Source organism: Scyliorhinus torazame, chromosome 7, assembly GCF_047496885.1.
Source record: "Scyliorhinus torazame isolate Kashiwa2021f chromosome 7, sScyTor2.1, whole genome shotgun sequence".
Taxonomy (NCBI): Eukaryota; Metazoa; Chordata; class Chondrichthyes; order Carcharhiniformes; family Scyliorhinidae; genus Scyliorhinus; species Scyliorhinus torazame.
The window spans coordinates 190,098,093-190,121,697 of record NC_092713.1 but is presented as its reverse complement, the minus strand read 5'-3'; the positions used below and the strand labels follow the sequence as shown (position 1 = coordinate 190,121,697).

General features: G+C 44.8%; 1 protein-coding gene across 1 annotated transcript in view; it reads right to left on the bottom strand.

Annotated features, from left to right (window-relative positions):
• The window catches only part of rnf145a (ring finger protein 145a), a 183,346-nt gene that overhangs the window by 120,288 nt on the left and 39,453 nt on the right, over nucleotides 1–23,605 (bottom strand). The window contains exon 2 of the mRNA XM_072511899.1: nucleotides 13,494–13,602. Coding sequence (XP_072368000.1) covers nucleotides 13,494–13,602 — 109 coding nt within the window. The remainder of the gene's footprint in view (nucleotides 1–13,493; nucleotides 13,603–23,605) is intronic.

The following is a 23,605-nucleotide window of genomic DNA, read 5'->3' as shown; positions in this document are numbered from 1 at the left end:
CATTCCTGGGATCATCCGTGTGAATCTCCGCTGGACCCGCTCCAGTGCCAGTATGTCCTTCCTGAGGTGTGGGGCCCAAAATTGCTCACAGTATTCTAAATGGGGCCTAACTAATGCTTTATAAAGCTTCAGAAGTACATCCCTGCTTTTACATTCCAAGCCTCTTGAGATGAATGACAACATTGCATTTGCTTTCTTAATTACGGACTCAACCTGCAAGTTTACCTTTAGAGAATCCTGGACTAGGACTCCCAAGTCCCTTTGCACTTCAGCATTATGAATTATGTCACCGTTTAGAAAATAGTCCATGCCTCTATTCTTTTTTCCAAAGTGCAAGACCTCGCACTTGCCCACGTTGAATTTCATCAGCCATTTCTTGGACCACTCTCCTAAACTGTCTAAATCTTTCTGCAGCCTCCCCACCTCCTCCATACTACCTGCCCCTCCACCTATCTTTGTATCATCGGCAAACTTAGCCTGAATGCCCCCAGTCCCGTCATCTAGATCGTTAATATATAAAGAGAACAGCTGTGGCCCCAACACTGAACCCTGCGGGACACCACTCGTCACCGGTTGCCATTCCGAAAAAGAACCTTTTATCCCAACTCTCTGCCTTCTGCCTGACAGCCAATCGTCAATCCATGTTAGTACCTTGCCTCGAATACCATGGGCCCTTATTTTACTCAGCAGTCTCCCGTGAGGCACCTTATCAAAGGCCTTTTGGAAGTCAAGATAGATAACATCCATTGGCTCTCCTTGGTCTAACCTATTTGTTATCTCTTCAAAGAACTCTAACAGGTTTGTCAGGCACGACCTCCCCTTACTAAATCCATGCTGACTTGTCCTAATCTGACCCTGCACTTCCAAGAATTTAGAAATCTCATCCTTAACAATGGATTCTAGAATCTTGCCAACAACCGAGGTTAGGCTAATTGGCCTATAATTTTCCATCTTTTTCCTTGTTCCCTTCTTGAACAGGGGGGTTACAACAGCGATTTTCCAATCCTCTGGGACTTTCCCTGACTCCAGTGACTTTTGAAAGATCATAACTAACGCCTCCACTATTTCTTCAGCTATCTCCTTTAGAACTCTAGGATGTAGTCCATCTGGGCCCGGAGATTTATCAATTTTTAGACCTCTTAGTTTCTCTAGCACTTTCTCCTTTGTGATGGCTACCATATTCAACTCTGCCCCCTGACTCTCCGGAATTGTTGGGATATTACTCATGTCTTCTACTGTGAAGACTGACGCAAAGTACTTATTTAGTTCCTCAGCTATTTCCTTGTCTCCCATCACAAAATTACCAGCGTCATTTTGGAGCGGCCCAATGTCAACTTTTGCCTCCCGTTTGTTTTTAATGTATTTAAAGAAACTTTTACTATCATTCCTAATGTTACTGGCTAGCCTACCTTCAAATTTGATCCTCTCTCTCCTTATTTCTCTCTTTGTTATCCTCTGTTTGTTTTTGTAGTCTTCCCAATCTTCTGACTTCCCACTACTCTTTGCCACATTATAGGCTTTCTCTTTTGCTTTGATGCATTCCTTAACTTCCTTTGTCAGCCATGGCTGCCTAATCCCCCCTCTGATAACCTTTCTTTTCTTTGGGATGAACCTCTGTACTGTGTTCTCAATTACTCCCAGAAACTCCTGCCATTGCTGTTCTACTGTCTTTCCCACTAGGCTCTGCTCCCAGTCGATTTTCGTCAGTTCCTCCTTCATGCCCCTGTAGTTACCTTTATTTAACTGTAACACCTTTACATCTGATTCTACCTTATTTCTTTCAAATTGGAGATTGAATTCTACCATATTATGATCACTGCCTCCTAAGTGCTCCCTTACTTTAAGATCTTTAATCAAGTCTGGCTCATTACATAACACTAAGTCCAGAATGGCCTGTTCCCTCGTGGGCTCCATCACAAGCTGTTCCAAAAAGCCCTCCTGTAAACATTCAATGAATTCCCTTTCCTTGGGTCCACTGGCAGCATTATTTACCCAGTCCACCTGCATATTGAAGTCCCCCATGATCACTGTGACCTTGCCTTTCTGACATGCACTTTCTATTTTGTGGTGCATTTTGTGCCCCCGATCCTGACCACTGTTAGGAGGCCTGTACATAACTCCCATTATGTTTTTTTTGCCTTTGTGGTTCCTCAACTCTACCCACACAGACTCCACATCATCTGACCCTATGTCATTTAGTGCTATTGATTTAATTTCATTCCTAATTAACAAGGCAACTACGCCCCGCCTGCCCACCTCCCTGTCTTTTCGATAGGTTGTGAATCCCTGGATGTTTAAATGCCAGTCCTGAACCCCTTGCAACCATGTCTCTGTGATGCCTACCACATCATACCTGCCAGTCACAATCTGGGCCACAAGCTCATCTACCTTGTTCCGTACACTGCGCGCATTTAAATATAGCACCTTTAATTCTCTATTGATCGTCCCTTTTTGTTTTATTAGTGTGGTGGACCTTGGTTTACTGAGCCTTTCCATACACTGTGTCATATTTTGTGGGATGGGGACTATCGTAACCTCTCCTGAGTTTTGTCTTTTCGTGCTTTTTTGTATTGCTAAGCAGCGACGCTTCCCACTGATTACTTCACCTCTTGGTTCCCTGACTTTCCCTTCCCCAATCTTTTGTTGCATTTTAAAACTTTCCTAATCCTCTGGTTTACCACTAATCTTTGCCAAATTGTATGTTTTTTTTCTTTCCATTTAATACTTTAATTGCTTGGTTAACCGTGGTTAACTTACCCCCTTCCTAGAATCCTTCTTCTTTACTGGAATATATCTTTGTTATGAGTCATGAACTATTTTCATAAATGTCTGCCATTGCTGATCAACCGTCTTTTCTGCTAAAATCCTTTCCCAGTCCCCCTCCAGCCAACTCTGCCCTCATGACTTTTTAACCATTCCCCCCCCCCCCTTTCGCCCTATTTGCTAATCTTTTATGTTTGGACACTTTTGTCACTTTCTGTCACAATCTGGGCATCATTACCCAAATAGCTGCTTTGTAATGCTGCCATATGGTCATGTTTTGTAAGCCTACATACCATACGCCCACTCCCAAACCACCCCCCGCACCCTCCCGGCCCCTCTACATCTCCTGGATATGCAATTTGCCAGAACACTGGTCCCAGCATGGTTCAGAGATACGCCATCCAAAAACAGTACAGCCCCCACTTTCCCAGTACTGATGCCAGTGTCCCACAAACCAAAACACACTTCTCATACGCCACTCTTTGAGCCACATATTCATCTCTAATTCTTTGCACCCTATGCTAATTTGCACACAGCCCAGGTAATAATCCAGAGATTACAACCTTGTGGAGGTTCTGTTTAATTTAGTGGCTAGTTCCTCAAACCCTTCTCTTTCTCCCTGTTATTGGCACCTACATGGACTATGACAATGGGATTCTTCCACTCCCATTGCAAGTTCCACTCACCCGGAGTGGATGTCCTGGACCCTAGCACCAGGCAGGCAACACAGCCGTCTGGATTCTGGCTCTTTGCTGCAGAGAACAGTGGCAATCCCCCTCACTGTACCGTCCCCATACTACCACAATGTCCCTTTTTCCCCCTCACTACAATGGCTTCTTGTACCGCGGTGCCATGGTCAGTCTGCACATCCACCCTGCAGTCCCCACTCTCATCCAAACAAGCTGAGCAAACCCCAAGCCTGTTGGGCAAGAGCAGAGGCTGACACTCCTGTCCTCTGGGTCCCCTCATCTGGATGGTGTTGAGCTTCTTGAATGCCATTGGAGCTGCATTCATCCCAGCAAGTGGACAATATTCCACCACACTCCCAATTTCAGCCTTGTGGATCAAATAAAGACTTTGAGTCAGGCACTGTGTCACTCACTGCAGAATACCCAGTTCTGATTTGCTGATGTAGTTATAACATGTGTGGTTGGCTCAGTTATTTTTCTGGTCAAATAAAGTACACAAAAACATTTTGCTTGGATTTAGTACCACAAGATCATTTCGATAAGTCTTTACTTCCTAAAAACAGGAGAGTATCTTTACCTGCTTTAAGTTTGAGTAACTATAGCAAATGAGTGCCAAACAGAACCTCTTGCCATTATACTTCCGCTTACTGGATGTATCACTTGTCTCCATGTTGTTAGAGTCATCCCTTATTTCCCTTTGATCTTGTTTATTTTATTATTTTAAATCCGTGAACCCAAATGTCAAATACGCCGTTAAGCAGAGGGCTCAAGCCTGCTAGTCAGAACAGTGGGTTCCAGGTTTTGTATTTTGAAGAGGAGACAACACTCGTCGGCAGTGGGTGAACCTTAAGAACCAGCTTTGGAGGAAGTTGGTTCGATTGGCTGGCTGGTAACATGTGGGTTGGCCAGGGACAATGTTCTGGCTAACAACAGTCAGTGGTTGGTTCCTGCACGATGCTTCTGAGAGAGCTGGGCAGAACGGGTGAGATTCGCCAGTCCCCCAGCCGCATGCTTCTAGGTGGTGCACGGTTAGCTGACGGCAGGATTCTCAATGCCCACCAATTGTCAATGGGATTTCGCATTGAAGACACCCTACGCCGCTGGAAAACCCATGGGCAGTGGTGTGTAGTCGGCGGGTACAGAAAATCTTGAGGATTGGAGAATTCTGGCCCAGACCTTGAAAGGAGAATTAACTCTCTCTCGCTGCTGAAATAAATAACTGCTTTATTGTTCTAAACCAGCGAGTGCTGGCATATCTCCACTATATATTTGAAACTAGCTTGAATCCATCACGTAGACAGCTTTACCTGATTGATTGATATTTATAGTCATATGGACCAAAGTACAGTGAAAAATATTTTTCTGTGGCCAAGGAAACGTACACAGTACGTACATAGTAGACAAAAGAATAATCGACAGAGTACATTGACAAATGGTATGTCAACAGATAGTGATTGGTTACAGTGCAGAACAAGGGCCAAACAAGAGCAGTATAGGGTGTCGTGAATAGTGTTCTTACAGGGAACTGATGAGTCCGAGGGAGAGTCGTTGAGGAGTCTAGTAGTTGTGGAGAAGAAGCTGTCCTATGTCTAGATGTGCGGGTCTTCAGACTTCGGTACCTTCTACCTGATGGAAGGGTCTGGAAGAGGGCAAAGCCTGGGTGTGAGCAGTCTCTGACAATGCTGTCTGCCTTCCTGAGGCAGCGGGAGGTATAGACAGAATCAATGGGAGGATGGCAAGCTTGTGTGATGCGTTGGGCTGAGTTCACCATACTCTGCAGTTTGTTGCGATCTTGGGCCGAGCAGTTGCCATACCAAGCTATGATGCTGTCGGATAGGATGCTCTCTATGGCACATATGTAGATGTTTGAGAGAGTCGATGTAGACATGCCAAATTTCTTTAGCTTCCATAGGAAATAGAGACGTTGTTGGGCTTTCTTGACTGTTGCATCAACGTGCGTGGACAGGACAGACTGTTGGCGATGATGACCCCCAGGAACTTAAAGCTATCGACCATCTCCACTTCGGAGCCATTGATGTAGACCGGGTTTGGGGGGGGGGGGGGGGGTCGTACTACAATTCCTGAGGTCAATTATCAGTTCCTTGGTCTTTCCAACATTTAGAGAGAGGTTGCATTCGGTACACCATGCAACCAAGTAATCTACCTCCCTTTTATAGTCTGATTCGTCGTTGTTTGAGATACAACCCACCACAGTCACATCATCTGTAAACTTATAGATTGAATTGGAGTTGAATCTTGCCACACAGTCGTGTGTATATAGGGAGTACAGTAGAGGACTGAGCACACATCCTTGCGGGGTCCTGGTGTTGAGGACTGTTGTGGAGGAGGTGCTGTTACCTATCCTGACAGATTGCAGACCTAACCTGCACATCTTTGGACTGTTGGAGGAAACCGGAGCACCCGGAGGAAATCCACGCAGACAGGAGGAGAACGTGCAGACTCCGCACAGACAGTGACCCAAGCCGGGAATCGAACCTGGGACCCTGGAGTTGTGAAGCAACTGTACTAAACACTATCCTACCGTGCTGCCATTGGTTAACCATTAGCCACTGTGGACTTGTTCTCTGGAAATTATTTTTGGCTTTTGGTTAACATTTCCTGCGTTTCACTAATTTCTGCATATCTTGCTTCACCATTTTCCCTATTTTTGGTTACCTATTTCTAACTAGTCTTTGCAGGTACTTTTCTCTTTAGAGATAATGATTCTCCTCCATTTGTAAATATTTCAAGGTTTTGATTAATCACTTGACTGCTTTTCAGTTCCCCTTTCAGATTTAATTTCTGAACATTCCTCTTTGCCATTACCCAGCCTTTCGGTTCGCCATCCACAAGTCTTTTGGTTCGCCATCCACAAGCCTTTCGGTTCGCCATTCACAAGCCTTTCGGTTCGCCATCCACAAGCCTTTCGGTTCGCCATTCACAAGCCTTTCGGTTCGCCATCCACAAGCCTTTCGGTTCGCCATCCACAAGCCTTTCGGTTCGCCATCCACAAGTCTTTCGGTTCGCCATTCACAAGCCTTTCGGTTCGCCATCCACAAGTCTTTCGGTTCGCCATTCACAAGCCTTTCGGTTCGCCATCCACAAGCCTTTCGGTTCGCCATCCACAAGTCTTTCGGTTCAGTGACCCCGGCCTTTCCGTTCAATGACCCTCGGCCGTTCCGTTCACGGAAAGGCCGAGGGTAGTTGAACGGAACGGCCGAGGGTCATTGAACGGAACGGCCGAGGGTCATTGAACGGAACGGCCGAGGGTCATTGAACGGAACGGCCGAGGGTCATTGAACGGAACGGCCGAGGGTCATTGAACGGAACGGCCGAGGGTCATTGAACGGAACGGCCGAGGGTCATTGAACGGAACGGCCGAGGGTCATTGAACGGAACGGCCGAGGGTCATTGAACGGAACGGCCGAGGGTCATTGAACGGAACGGCCGAGGGTCATTGAACGGAACGGCCGAGGGTCATTGAACGGAACGGCCGAGGGTCATTGAACGGAACGGCCGAGGGTCATTGAACGGAACGGCCGAGGGTCATTGAACGGAACGGCCGAGGGTCATTGAACGGAACGGCCGAGGGTCATTGAACGGAACGGCCGAGGGTCATTGAACGGAACGGCCGAGGGTCATTGAACGGAACGGCCGAGGGTCATTGAACGGAACGGCCGAGGGTCATTGAACGGAACGGCCGAGGGTCATTGAACGGAACGGCCGAGGGTCATTGAACGGAACGGCCGAGGGTCATTGAACGGAACGGCCGAGGGTCATTGAACGGAACGGCCGAGGGTCATTGAACGGAACGGCCGAGGGTCATTGAACGGAACGGCCGAGGGTCATTGAACGGAACGGCCGAGGGTCATTGAACGGAACGGCCGAGGGTCATTGAACGGAACGGCCGAGGGTCATTGAACGGAACGGCCGAGGGTCATTGAACGGAACGGCCGAGGGTCATTGAACGGAACGGCCGAGGGTCATTGAACGGAACGGCCGAGGGTCATTGAACTGAACGGCCGAGGGTCATTGAACGGAACGGCCGAGGGTCATTGAACGGAACGGCCGAGGGTCATTGAACGGAACGGCCGAGGGTCATTGAACGGAACGGCCGAGGGTCATTGAACGGAACGGCCGAGGGTCATTGAACGGAACGGCCGAGGGTCATTGAACGGAACGGCCGAGGGTCATTGAACGGAACGGCCGAGGGTCATTGAACGGAACGGCCGAGGGTCATTGAACGGAACGGCCGAGGGTCATTGTAATCAATCAAAAAGGCCTTTCCTCTACTTTGTGCTCTTTAATCATCCCTTGAATCAGACTGCTGCATTTCCAAAATCTTTACATCTTTCAATGGCTATTTGTTAAATCCTTTCAAAAGGCTCATGCATAACATTCACCACATTGAATCTTGCAGCCAAAAACATTTGTACAGTTAAATAGTTGATTCTTTTGAGAACAATAGTAAGGCTTAGAAAACAGGTGTTTATTATTGAAGTTAAGTTTGTTTCCTAGAATCATAGAACTTACAATGCAGAAGAATTTACAGTGCAGAAGGAGGCCATTCAGCCCATCGACTCTGCACCGGCCTTGGGAAAGAGCGCCCCACTTAAGTCCACACCTCAACCCAATCCCCGTAACCCAGTAACCCCACCGAACCTTTTGGACATGATGGGGAAATTTAGCCTGGCCAATCCACCTAACCTCCACTTCTTTGAAGTGTGGGAGGAAACCCGCAGATATGGGGAGAAAGTGCAAACTCCACACAGACAGTCACCCAAGGCCGGAATTGAACCCGGGACCCTGAAGCTGTGAGGCAGCAGTGCTAACCACTGTGCCACCCGCTCAGTTTATCCAATTCATTATTAAGCCACAGTTTTAGATACAGGTTTGACGAGCACTTAACCAACTTAAAAAGCAAAAATAAACCTTCAACACTAACCAGCCACTCACTAATTTACCGTCTTGTGACGCCACTCGTTGATTATCAAAGTTTTGCTAATTTTGTACCTCCACCTCCTGAATCTCGCACAGCTCTGCTCCAGGTCATGGCTTTACCTCCCGCTGTCCCTCTCAACCTCTGGAACACTGATCCCAGGCCAGGCTTAACGCCTGGCAGCTTTGCTCCAGGGCCTCGTTCAATAATCATGATCTATGCTCCTGGGCCTGGTTCAATCACCCGCAGGTCCGATCCTGGGCCTGGCTCAATCACCCGCAGGTCCGATCCTGGGCCTGGCTCAATCACCCGCAGGTCCGATCCTGGGCCTGGCTCAATCACCCGCAGGTCCGATCCTGGGCCTGGCTCAATCACCCGCAGGTCCGATCCTGGGCCTGGCTCAATCACCCGCAGGTCCGATCCTGGGCCTGGTTCAATCACCCGCAGCTCCATTCCCGGCCTGGTTCAATCACCGACAGCTCTGGACCTGGGCCTGGTTCAATCACCTGCAGCTCCATTCCTGACCAGTTTAATCACACACAGCTCTGGACCTGGGTCTGGTTCAATCACCTGCAGCTCCATTCCTGACCAGTTCAATCACATGCAGCTCTGGACCTGGGCCTGGTTCAATCACCTGCAGCTCCATTCCTGACCAGTTCAATCACATGCAGCTCTGGACCTGGGCCTGGTTCAATCACCCGCAGCTCCATTCCCGGCCTGGTTCAATCACCGACAGCTCCGGACCTGGGCCTGGTTCAATCACCTGCAGCTCCATTCCTGACCAGTTCAATCACAGGCAGCTCCGGACCTGGGCCTGGTTCAATCACCTGCAGCTCCATTCCTGACCAGTTCAATCACAGGCAGCTCCGGACCTGGGTCTGGTTCAATCACCCGCAGCTCCATTCCCGACCAGTTCAATCACCTGCAGCTCCATTCCTGACCAGTTCAATCACAGGCAGCTCCGGACCTGGGTCTGGTTCAATCACCCGCAGCTCCATTCCCGACCAGTTCAATCACCTGCAGCTCTACTCCTGGGCCCAGCTTTATATACACTAACTCCATTCCTGGGCCTGTTTCAATCACCCAGAGTTCTGCTCCTGGGTCTGGTTCAATCACCTGCAGCTCCATCTCTGGACTGGTTCAATCACCCACAGTAACTCCAGTCTTGGGCCTGGTTTTATCACTCGCTGCTCGTCTCTCCCACCAACAGCTCCACTCCTGGTTCCAGCTTTTGTCACCTGCTTCTGATCTCCAATCTCCCACGGGCTGAGATTCCTGACTACATGGGAGTGAAAGGTTATCGGAGGTCGGTGGGAATTGGAATAGAGGTCATAATAGATCAGCCATGATCTTACAGAGTGACAGAGGAAGCTTGAGGGGCTGAATGGCCTATTCCTAATTCATATGTTCCATGCTCGTATTGTAGGGGTCCTTCCTGTTGATTCCCTTATTTCCCCATTCTTTATTATTTGCCGTTATCATTTCGATCCATGGATCCTTAATGTGTATGTATCTTTAAGTCAAACAGCAGAGAGAATGAGGAATTCAAAAATTTGCAACTTGGTATATGGTGCTAGTTGTCGAGCAGCTGAACTCAGACTTTGTGGCACCCGAAAGATTGGGTGGGACTCGCTTCAATTGGTTGGCTGGTGGCCAATTCATTGACCAGAAGGCCGTATTCTGCCCAGTAACAGGTGGTGCTTGGATCCTGCCTGAGTAGGATGATTTCCAGAGACCCAAGGAAAGCAGAGTTGGAGACCTGGACACTGAGAGACAAGGACCTGCTCTCTCTCTCTCTTTCTACCTTGTTTTTCCTCCAGAAAAGCTGCTGTGAAACTGCAGAGACCTGGATGAATTTACAGTGAAAACCATTACAGACTGGAAAGCAGAAATCTTGATCTGAACGCCTGGTTTGAAGGAAATTCTGCTTCAAGAATGTGTGCGTGCGTGTCTCTGTGCGTGTGCCCATGCCATTGTGCGCGTGTCTATGTTTATAGGGTCTGTGTGTATACGGTAAAGGTAAAGTCGGCCTAGTCCCAGATAACCATCGGCTACTTTCCCCTTTGATGGGGAGAGCTGACTAGTGGTGATTTAACCCGAGGATCCCCACAGCTCAAGCGAGGGGCGTGGTTGAGAAAGCGGGACCATCACGAATAACTTCAGCTGGTATGGGAATTGAACACGCACTGCGGGCCTCGCTCTGCATCACAAACCAGTTGTCTAGCCAACTGAGCTAAACCGGCCTGTATATATAGAGCGTGGGGAATTAGGAATTAGATAATAGTTAACCAGTTATATTTGCTGCATATTTCGTTAGTTCTTTTTAGAAATAAAACGCAATTGTGTTTACATTTACAAACCTGGTGACTGTAATTATTGGGCAGCCAAGGGCCAAAGACTGTGGGTATTTTTCTAAGAATTATTGGTTAATTCAATTGTGTTGCGACTCTGGGTCAAGGAGGGCTGTAACTGACTGTACCCTAGTTCAGGGTGTCATAGCATAAATAATGGGCTCAATTCAAATGTGTTGCGAGTCCAGGTCAAGGAGGGCTGGAACTGACTGCACCCTAGTCCAGGGTGTCATAGCATAAATAATGGGCTCGAGTCCGGGATCTTTAGAATGGTAGACAACACGTCTGGGTTACAGTATAAATTAAAAAGAGACACCAGGTTTGTAGTGATATAACAGGATGGTTCTGGAAGCTGGTAGGATTTTTCTTCAGGTGAACAACTTGCTTTTGATTAAAAGGGCTTAAAAAGAAAAGCTAATCGAAGCATAATCAAAGACCCCTCCCACCCGGCTTACTCACTCTTCCAACTTCTTCCATTGGGCAGTAGATACAAAAGTCTGAGGACAGGCACGATCAAACTTAAAAACAGCTTCTTCCCCGCTGTTACCAGACTCCTAAACGACCCGCTTATGGACTCCTGACCTCATCGACACTACACCCCTGTATGCTTCACCTGATTCTGGTGTTTTGTAGTTACATTGCGTACCTTGTGTTGCCCGATTATGTACTTTCATTTCCTTTTCTTTTCATGTACTTAATGATCTGTTGAGCTGCTCGCAGAAAGTACTTTTCACTGTACCTTGGTACACGTGACAATCCAATCCAACAATATACGGTCCACTCCTGGATCTGGCTTTCTTTCTCTGCCACTCCTCTCACAGTCGTTCTGAGCTACCTTAAAATGCTTTTTGTTTCTACTATCCTATTTCCAATGGTTTGTCCCCGATCAATCCAAAATGCTATCTCTCCTCCTACTACGTGTTTTAAGTTCACAATATTTCTAAATCCAAATTGTAACTTGAGACACATTTTGGTGCAAAACCATTGCTGCAACTGTCACTGGATTAATGTTTTAAAAACTGAAGATGCACTGACAATAGGATCAATACAGCCTGCAGATGCAGTCAACTGTAATGACAAAGCAACTTGCGACACGTATGACATTCTTTGTCAACAACTCAAATACTAGGCGGCATGTGGCACAGTGGTTATCACTGGGACTGTGGCGCTAAGGACTCGGGTTCGAACCCCGGCCCTGGGTCCATTGTCCGTGTGGAGTTTGCACATTCTCCCCATGTCTGCGTGGGTTTCACCCCCACAACCTAAAGATGTGCAGGTTAGATGGATTGGCCACGCTAAATTGCCCTTAATTGGAAAAATAAAATAATTGGGTACTCTAAATTTTAAAAACTCAAAATACTGAAACACAATAATAATTCATCAATAAAGATTGTAGCATGCCCTTATATCAATATACATAGAGCAGCGTTACAAATCTACAGGTCACAACATGCACATTCTACAAATAACAAAATAACAAAATTGTCCAAATATTGCGAGGATGGCTGTAAACACTGAGGCGATATTAGTACAGCAGTGATGCAATATGTGCATTAGACATTCCCTTCAGTTACACAACTTGAAGCTGGAGACTTGGATGAATATTTCTGCAATCTGATGTGAGCCACTGTTGTTGTACTGGCCAAACTGCCAGAGCTTCACAGTATACTTTGCATTTTCATGCAAACACAGCCTCAATAATGATCTACTTTTTAACCTGTTGAAAATGATCTTGAATGAGAAAATTGCAGTAAGCGTATGCAATGCACCAATCTCCAATACAAAATACAACTGCCATAAAAAAATGTAAGAGAGGAGCAGTCTCTATTAAATCTTCCTATTTCCCCTACAAACTAGATTGGGTTTAAGCGTCTATCTTTGGGCACATGCAGTACAATGAGACTAACTTGAAAATACTCTCAGGTTGTCAGTTTTCATGCAACTGTATAATGAAATAGTGATGGGAGGAGAAAAAGAGCAGTAACACAGAAAACAAAGTATGGAAAAATGCAGAAACGCAAACAAAAACAAGTGAAAAAAAAGCACAAGAAATCCATGTGTTGATAAAAATTCAGTAATGACATACATTAAAGAATGGAACAGAATACTCCTGATTGTACATCATTCTTTGAGTGCTTTGAGCATTCACAATGTACCTGAAACTCAGAGTCAAGCCACACGAGGAAGCTACAGCCAGCCCCTTTGATAGATAACAGTAACATTAAATTTCAAGGGCTTAAGAGTTGGCTTTTAACATTTTTTTTTCATCATCTTGTCTGTACTCAAAATGACAAATACTGAGGAGCAGTTTTTATTTTGAGAACCCAGCGACAACATTACATTCTCAGATCAGGTGAAATATGGCAAGTTACAGAGCAAAGCTGCCTTTAAATATATCTGCCGAATATATCTCAGCTCCAATCTCAGAAAAATAGCTCTAATTGCACCAATACCCTGAATCACAGATTTTCTATTTACCACTCCCAATCCTGGTCTGAGACTGGCAATTTTTTGTCACTTCATATCAAAGGGATAATTTTGTTCTGTAGCTCAGATTATCTACACTCATTATCGGTTAAGAATAATGGCCAGCAAAGACAATCATTATGCCATCTAAACAAACCAGGATTTAAACTGGGTTCCAGAGGCAACAGGTAATTGTCTAACATCTACTCCTTTCTACTTTAATGCTTACACAAAACAAGCAGTTTTTAAATCAATGTGAGAACTGAACACTCCAATGATCCTTACCTGGAAATTTGGTGCCCAGCGTACAAAAGTAGTGCAGTCAAAACATACAGATACAGCTGGACCAAGTGTTGCCGAGGCAGAGTGAGGAGAACAAGGCTTATTATATAACCTAAAGGACAATTAAAAAAAGAAACACATTCAATCACAGCAATAAAACTATTTTTTTTAAATTCTCCTCCTTTTTCACATTTTCTCCCAAATTTACACCCAATAAACAATAATCAGTAACGAATGTAATGTCAATCCCCATATCAATGACAAAAAGGAATCAGGAATCACCCATAGTCACCATTAACACATTCAGTCCCCCGTCCCCCAATCCTCCCAGACTCCAATGTGATCCAATTCTCGAAAGTGCACAATGAATAATGCCCATGAATTGTAGAACCTCTCCATCCTTCCCCCAGTTCAAATTTGACCTTTTCAAGCGTTAAGAATTCCAGCAGGTCCCCCCGCCACGCACAGGGTGGAGAGGTTGATCTCCACCCTAACAAAATCCGCCTTTGTGCGATCAACAAGGTGAAGGCAACAACATCAGCCTCTGCGCCTGTTTTCAACCCTGGTCCGACATCCTGAATATGGCCTCCCGAGGGCCCGGGGTCAAGTTTCACGTGCACCACTTTAGAGATTACCCTAAACACCTCTTTCCAGTAATCCTCCAGCTTTGGACAGGACCAAAACATATGAACGTGGTTTGTGGGGCCTCCCCCGCAACGTTCACACACATCTTCTGCCCTCTCAAAGAGCCGGCTCATCCTCGCCCTTGTAAGGTGCGCTCTGTACACCACCTTCAGCTGTACCAGCCCCAACCTCGCACATGAGGTGGAGGCGTTCAACAGCAATACAACTATAAGAAGAAACATATTCAATCACAGCAGCACAACTATGAGATTTATTTAAAAGACCTAAGCGTCTTGCTTTTTTGGGAGCTGACATATAGTGCTCTCTATCTACTTACGATGGCATAACCCACGGATGTGCCAAGACTACCCCTGACCACAAGAGGATTCATATGTCTTTCACAGATGTATTTCTTCAATCTCTCCAAAAACAGATTAAGTTAACACAAAATGAGGTGAGCCTTGGTCCGAACAGTTAAGCTGCTTTATTGCAAGACTTTATGATAAGGTCAACGTGCAGAATGACAGCGATTAAAGGTACTTTGTTCGATTAACACAACATGATGATACAGAATACATAATACATCACACTTCCCCATGTTTTACTTCACTATATTTCAAATCCTTTTATCTCAACAAATGCCCTCACATGTGCCATTGCAACCTATTTCACCCCCAAAGTTTTTGTTTGAAAAAATAGGCTCCAAAGTCAACTTTAAATTAAACCTATCCCCCACCCATCACTACAAAACCAAAGCAGAATCCACCAGTCTAAACTGACAATGGACCCCAAGAAGTTCAAACGATTAAGACGGTTGCAACAACAATTAGTGTCAATGTCAAATTATGTTACATAGTTTCCAGGGCTCTGGTTCATCAGTCCCATCGGAGACCAAATAAAAGTCTACAAGATTCTGCAGCCAATTTGGCTCAATATAGTATTTTCAACACATATTACATTAAGGGAATGTCGCAAAACAGATCTGATAAAAAAAGAACAGTAGCAACACAGATGTGACATCAGCTGAGAGACAGGAAACGTGGTAGTGGTGTTCGGTTGTATTTTGAATTGGAGGATGGTTTATAATGGAGTTTCCAAGGTGTCAATGTTAGGACCCCTACTGTTCTTGATATGTATTAAATTTAGCTAAGTTGGCTAGACAGCTGTTTGTAATGCAGAGTGAGGCCAGCAGCACGGGTTCAATTCCTATACTGGTTTCTCAACCTTGCCCCTCGCCTGAGGTGTTGTGATCCTCAGGTTAAACCGCCGCCAGTCAAAGGAAAAAGCAGCCTATGGTCATCTGGGACGATGGCAACTTTACCTTTTATATTAATGATCTAGACTTGAGTGTACAGGGCACAATTTCAACATTTGCTGTCAATACAAAATTTGGAAATGAGGAGGATAATGCAGAACTTAAAAATGACAGACAGGTTTAAGGATAAGATTTAATGAAGTGTGAGGTGATTAATTTTGGTCGGAAGAATGTGGAGACATGTAGAAGGAGTAACACAAGGGGTTTTGCTCTTGCAGAAAGCCAGCATGGTAAGATGGGCTGAATTTTGTTTTTAATTTAAAGTACCCAATTCTTTCTTTTCTAATTAAGGGGCAATTTTAGTGTGGCCAATCCACCTCCTGTGCACATCTTTGGGTTGTGGGGAGTGAGATCCACGCAGACCTGGGGAGAAAGTGCAAACTTCACAAGAACAGCGACCCGGGGCCGGGATCGAACCCTGGTCCTCAGCACTGTGAGCAGCAGTGCTAACCACTGCGCCACCGTGCCACCCGAGGCACGATGGGCTGAATGAGTAATTTCTGTGCCGCACCCATTCCATGATAAGGTTTCCCCTATCGCTGTATAAACAGAAATTATGAAACATGAATAGTTTGATAAATTGCACAATTTCCTGGAACAGATTGATAGAAAGACAAAGTGAATAATTAGCCTTTTGTTTTTTGTGGCTACATGGTCTCAAAATCCCCAAAAAGGGACTGCAGAACGTCGAGAATCAGCAATATTCAAGATTCAAACAGTAATTCCAGATGAAAGGAGAGTCTTTTGTGAAGCATCCAATACTTTCTCTCAATTTCTATGGGTGTTTACTAAGTCAGGTCAGAAATAAATCTAATGGATTTAATGCTTGGTATAACACCATCTTTAATGACTGTGATAATGATAGACAATTAGTTTCGACCTTAACCTCAATGTGGCAAGCTTTCCTACATCATCAATTAAACAATCTGAACTGTTTGGTGAGTAACATTGACCTGTTTCCAAGCAAGACAAATGGAGGCAGGTTAACATCCGCTGAAACTGTGCTCTAGAAAACTGTTGTCTCACTTCTCCCACACACAAAATATAGAATTATTTTCTATAATCGCAGGGTAGGGGAAGGAGTACACAGAGCTTGAGTATTTTCTATAATCGCGGAGGAGGGGGCGGGTGACATTGCCCATGGGTAGGTTGTGTGGGGAAACCACAAGTTCACTTTTGGAGATTGCGGCACCCTTCCAAAATTACAGCCTGATCTCTGAGGAGGTTGACTCTCCAGTAAGTTCAGCTCCCCAGCGACGACAATAATTCTGTGTGGGCTTGACCAGGGAGTAACTCCCCAGGGCCCGAAAAAAAGGGACAAAGTGTGGTAAGATAAGTGGGGAATTTGCGACAGAGCCAGTGGGAAACTCCCAGCAAAACCCATCATAAATGACACTTCAAAACTTTTTTAGAACATAGAACTGTACAGCACAGTACAGGCCCTTCAGCCCACCATGTTGTGCCAAACTAGTCTGAAACTAAGATCAAATCAACCTACTCCCAATCATTCTAGTGCACTTCATATGCCTATCCAATAACCGCTTGAAAGTTCCTAAAGAGTCCGACTCCACTACCATAGCTGGGAGTGCGTTCCACACCCCAACCACTCTCTGAGTAAAGAACCTACCTCTGACATCCCTCCTATATCTTCCACCATGAACCTTAATAGTTATGCCCCCTTGTAACAGCTACATCCACCCGAGGAAAAAGTCGCTGAACGTCCACTCTATCTATCCCTCTCATCATCTTATACACCTCAATTAAGTAATCTCTCATCCTCCTTCGCTCCAATGAGAAAAGCCCTAGCTCCTTCAACCTTTCCTCATAAGACCTACCCGCCAATCCAGGCAGCATCCTGGTAAATCTCCTTTGCACCCTTTCCAATGCTTCCACATCCTTCCTATAATAAGGTGACCAGAACTGCACACAATATTCCAAATTTGATCCAACCAAGGTCTTGTACAGTTGCAGCATAACCTCACGGCTCTTAAACTCAATTCCCGTTAATAAATGCTAACACACTATAGGCTTTCTTCATGGCTCTAACCGCTTGGGTGGCAACTTTCAGAGATCTATGGACATGAACTCCGAGATCTCTCTGCTCCTCCACATTCTTCAGAACCCTGCCGTTAACCCTGTAATCCGCATTCAAATTTGTCCTACCAAAATGAATCACCTCATACTTATCAGGGTAAACTCCATCTGCCACTTTTCAGCCCAGCTCTGCATCCTATCAATGTCTCTTTGCAGCCTACAACAGCCCTCCACATTACCCACTACTCCACCAATCTTGGTGTCATCAGCAAATTTACTAACCCAACCTTCAACTCCATCATCCAAGTCATTGATAAAAATCACAACTAGCAGAGGATCTGATCGCTGTGGTACTCCGCTGGTGACTGGGCTCCAGGATGAAAATTTACTATCCACCACCACCCTCTGACTTCTATGTGATAGCCAGTTACTGATCCAATCGGTCAAATTTCCCTCTATGCCATGCCTCCTTACTTTCTGCATGAGCCGTCCCATGGGGCACCTTATCAAACGCCTTACTAAAATCCATGTATACATCAACTGCTCTACCTTCATCTATGTACTTAGTTACCTCCTCAAAGAATACAATCAAACTTGTGAGGCAAGACTTACCCCTCACAAATCCATGCTGTATCTTTCCAAATGATCATAAATCCTATCCCTCAGGGTCCTTTCCAATAATTTACCTATGACCGAAGTGAGACTAACCAGACTATAATTCCCAGGGTTATACCTATTCCCCATCTTGAACAAGGGAACAACATTCGCCTCTCTCCAGTCTTCAGGCATCATTCCTGTAGACAGTGAGGACATAAAGATCAAAGCCAAAGGCTCTGCAATCTCATCCCTCGCCTCCCAAAGAATCCTAGGATATACCCCATCAGGCCCAGGGGACCTATCTATCCTCAGGCTTCTCAAATTTTCTAACACATCTTCCTTCCGAATATCTACCTCCTCCAGCCTACCAGCCTGTATCGCACTATCCTCCTCAACAACATGGCCCCTCTCCTTTGTGAACACTGAAGAAAAGTATTCATTTAGGGCCTCTCCTATATCTTCAGACTCCATGCACATGTTCCCACTACTGTCCTTGACGGGCCCTAACTTCACTTTGGTCATTCTTTTATTCCTCACACAAGTGTAAAAAGCCTTGGGGTTTTCCTTGATCCTACCCGCCAAGGACTTCTCATGCCCCCTTCTAGCTCTCCTAAGCCCTTTCTTGAGCTCCTTCCTAGCTATCTTGTATCCCTCAAGTGCCCTAACTGAACCTTGTTTTCTCATCCTTACATAAGTCCCCTTCTTCCTCTTGACAAGACATTCAATCTCTTTTGTAAACCATGGTTCCCTCACTCGACCATTTCCTCCCTGCCTGACAGGGACATACATATCAAGGACACGCAGTATTTGCTCCTTGAACAAGCTCCACATCTCAATTGTGCCTATCCCTGACAGTTCCTGTTTCCATCTTATGTTCCCCAATTCTTGCTTAATGGCATCGTAATTACCCTTCCCCCAGTTATAAACCTTGCGCTGCTGTATGTTCCTAACCCTCTCCATTGCTATAGTGAAAGTCACTGAATTGTGGTCACTATCTCCAAAGTGCTCTCCCACAACCAAATCTAATACTTGGCCCGGTTCATTACCCAGTACCAAATCCAATGTGGCCCGCCTCTTGTCGGTCTATCCACATATTGTGTGAGGAAACCCTCCTGCACACACTGGATAAAAACAGCCCCATCCAAACTATTCGAATTATAGTGGTTCCAATCAATATTTGGAAAGTTAAAGTCACCCATGACAACTACCCTGAGACCTCCACACCTATCCATAATCTGCTTTGCAATTTCTTCCTCCACATCTCTATTACTATTTGGAGGCCTATAGAAAACTCCTAACAAAGTGACCGCTCCTTTCCTATTTCTAACTTCAGCCCGCACTGCCTCAGTACACAGATCCTCCTCAAACTGCCTTTCTGCAGCCATTATACTATCCTTGATTAACAATGCTACTCCTCCACCTATTTTACCACCTTCCATAATCTTACTGAAACATCTAAACCCCGGAACCGCCAACAACCATTCCTGCCCCTGTTCTATCCACGTCTCCGTAATGGCCACAACATCGTAGTCCCAGGTACCAATCCATGCTTCAAGCTCACCAACCTTATTCCTGATGCTCCTCGCATTGAAGTAGACGCACTTCAAACCACCTTCATGCTTGCATGTCCACTCTTGTGACCTTGGTACCTTCCTCAGTACTGCACTACCCTCAACTTCCTGAACTCCAGCAACGCTATCTCCTGGACTACAAATCAGTTTCCCATCCCCCTGCCAAATTTGTTTAACCCCCCCCCCGAAGAGCTGGAGCAAATTTCCCTCCCAGGATATTGGTCAGGATATTTAGATGAGGATCAGTCATCCTAATTTTCCTTCCCACATTTGTAGCACCTACTGATTGCTCCTATAATACGCAACCAATTCAGAATCGATCAAGGACTGAATCTGGAACCATCTGGTATATGACTTGGTTTTGAAACTTGCAGGTCATTTACTTACCAATCAAAATCTTTGGATTTAATACAATGGAACTGAAAGTGAAATTTATAACCTTGCCAACAGAAGTCTCTCTCAAGGCATTGAAATGAAAAATGAAAATCGCTTATTGTCACGAGTAGACTTCAATGAAGTTACTGTGAAAAGCCCCTAGTCGCCACATTCCGGTGCCTGTTCGGGGAGGCTGGTACGGGAATTGAACCGTGCTGCTGGCCTGCCTTGGTCTGCTTTAAAAGCCAGCGATTTAGGCCAGTGTGCTAAACCAGCCCCTGGGAATCTATCCAACTGGATCTTGGCTGATGTGCATTCTACAGGTCACTAAATTGGGCAATTAAGTTATAAACACATAATAAAGCTGACTTTCTGGAAATTCACCACTCGAAATGGAAGGAAGACTTCAAACATTAAATTTTAAAAATCTTGCTCATGCATCTCAAATTCACGACAAGGATGTCAAATTTGAATTATCAGCCAAATAGGATCGATTGTTTACAACATCTGAGCACCAAGTGATGTCAGATCAAGCTTGGGAAATCCCAAAGCAATTACCATCCTATTTTCCGGAAATGTCTTTGTTCAGGCCTGACGTTACCAAGTCTCACTTGGGTTTGCTCCGCATGCTGGTGCAAAATGCAAGTCATTGACGCACAACCCTCCAGCTGTGACCATAAGGGCATCACGGTAGCATTGTGGATAGCACAATTGCTTCACAGCTCCAGGGTCCCAGGTTCGATTCCGGCTTGGGTCACTGTCTGTGCGGAGTCTGCACGTCCTCCCCGTGTGTGCGTGGGTTTCCTCCGGGTGCTCCAGTTTCCTCCCACAGTCCAAAGATGTGCAGGTTAGGTGGATTGGCTGTGATAAATTGCCCATAGTGTCCAAAATTGTCCTTAGTGTTGGGTGGGGTTACTGGGTCATGGGTATAGGGTGGAGGTGTTGACCTTGGGTAGGGTGCTCTTTCCAAGAGCCAGTGCAGACTCGATGGGCCGAATGGCCTCCTTCTGCACTGTAAATTCTAAAAAAAAAAATTCTATATGAGAGAACAAGGTTGAACTCTCAGCCCCATGAGTTGCCCATGTCACACCTGTAGACAGCCTCCCATGTGCACAGCATGAGTCATCATAAGTGCAATTAATAACAACGTTGTTTTATCAGCAAGATTTACGTTACTTTTGATTTTGTTAAAGAGAAACATAAATTACGTATTTATTTCTCAGAAGATTGAGATGATTTTATAACACATTAGAATGTTTCAAATAAACGTGATCTCTTGTAGCATTAATGTTCAATAGAAGTGCCTATACTTTTATTTCTGGTATGAATTAATTTACTAAAGCTATTCAATTAAAAATATAACGGGTACAAATGTATTACAGCTTCTAGGGAAGAAAGCAGTGAACTATTCATAATTTCCTTAAATTCTGGTGAGTTTTTTCAGAGGCAAGTGAAAGCAGGTTGGGTCAGACAGGGAGTTGATTCCCAGGGTCTTCTTCCCCACCGAAAGGTCAGCAGTCGACGAAGTTGGAGAATCACTGGTTTCGGGAATATCAAGCACATGGAAGTCCAGCTAAGCAGTCACTGAGAAATGCGTTCTTTCACCCTGACGCCATAAAGCACAGGTTGACAAAAAGGCACTTTTAATGCCAGGTGTCGCGACGGAGACTCTGAACTAGATATCCATAACATGGAGGTGCTGCTCCATTTGTAGTGTACCAACAGACCTAGAATGGAAAATCATGATCACCTTTGGTTACAGGTCTCAGACTCCCATAAATTGAGTTATGACCAAGATATAGAGTTCACCTTTTTATATTAATGTTATTTATGTTTTCTTAAAAGATTCAGTTCCATTTTGCTCAGGGAATATCTTATTTATCAGTACGGAAGACATTCCATTTCTAACATCCCCTCGGTATATAGACACCAATGACTGATTTATCAGGCACCATGAATCTGACAAGGAGTCCTTTCAAATGGAATAATGCAGCTCTAATATCCGCGACTACGCCACTGTGAATCTACAAATTACTGAAGTCACTAAACACACAAATCAAGTTCTGAAGTCTGGCCAACAGAGAACACAAGCCAATAAATCTGAATTGAATAATTCTTGTTTGTATTTAATTCAAATAAACAAAAAAATTAAATTCTGCACGATATCTTTAACTCATCATAATCTAAGAAAAAAAGACTTTACTTTTTTCATTGAAAACAAATGTTGACTGTAATGCTCAACCAGAGCAAAATCTTTTTATTTTTTAACTCTTTGTTACTCCTCTCACTAAAGCACAAAATGGAAGCAACTGATCACCTAACACATATTTGTGTGCTACTGAGCAAAACAAAAGCAATATCGATATGCAAAAGGTTATGTTCAGCAATCCTGTTGGATAGGTTAGGCAGTTCCCTCCAAGTCACTCATCATCCTGACTTGGAAATAAATCGCCATTCCTTCACCATTGCTCGGTCAAAATCGCAGAACTCCCTCCCTAACAGCACATTGGGTGGACCCACATCACATGGGACTGCAGTGGTTCAAGAAGGCAGCTCACCACCACCTTTTCAAGGGAAGTTGGGGATGGGCAACAAATTCTGGCCTAGCCAACGAAGCCCACATCCTGTAAAAATGATTTATAAAAATATGCAAATACTAAACGATAGTAAAATATGGTCTAGAATTCTACACGTTGTAAACTCCAAACTTTTAAGGCACCTAAAGAAATGGTGACTAGTCATACTATTTAGTTCCATCTAACAATAAGCTCTTCTACTTCATTAATGTATCCATGGGAGGGTGTTGCAACTTTCACATGCTGTTGCTTCATGTATTTTTCTGGTGCTACTTGGACTAGACAGTTTACATGTAGGAGTGGGACAATGCTGATAGAGGTGTATCACAACGAAACAAGAATTCCCTCAGCACAATCAGAGGTGGCATAATCAATTAGAAGACGGGTCATAAGATCACTTGGAAAGTGAGATGACAATGCCACTGGTTTTCTGGAGATTGGGGTGATAAAATTCATAATAAAAGGTTCATCATGCTGGAAGAACAGTACGTCTGCGATCAGTGGTTTTCAATCAACATTCAACTGCCATAATATTTTGATGCAACTGTAAAAGCCTTGACATTTAGTTAAAATGTTGTGGTAAACATAGGACTTTGCACAGTGAAAATGTGAATGTACACTTACATTGGAGGTTGGCTTTCAAATTATGTTGATTTGTTCTTGGATGGCAAATCCTGATCAAAAAATATTTTTTGTTACTTGGTCGTGCAGAACTTGGGTATTGCTGTAAAAAGAGATGTGCTGTTGAAGCTTTTCTGCTTGCACTCATCAGGACAATTGCAAGAATGCTAAGTTTCAAAGGAGGCAACAATTCATACTGCATGAGAAAAGAGTGCTAATTCATTGGTAAGTCAATTCCGATTGGTCAAGGCACTGCCGTGGAGAATCGACCAGAGAACGATTGTCCCTTATGCTTTTTGTTTCATTCATAAAAGCATACTGTTTGGAGCTGTTCTTTCTGCCTGCAGAAAATAGGTATCTGCGTATCTATATATGGAGCTTCTTGCAAGTGTAGGGAAACCA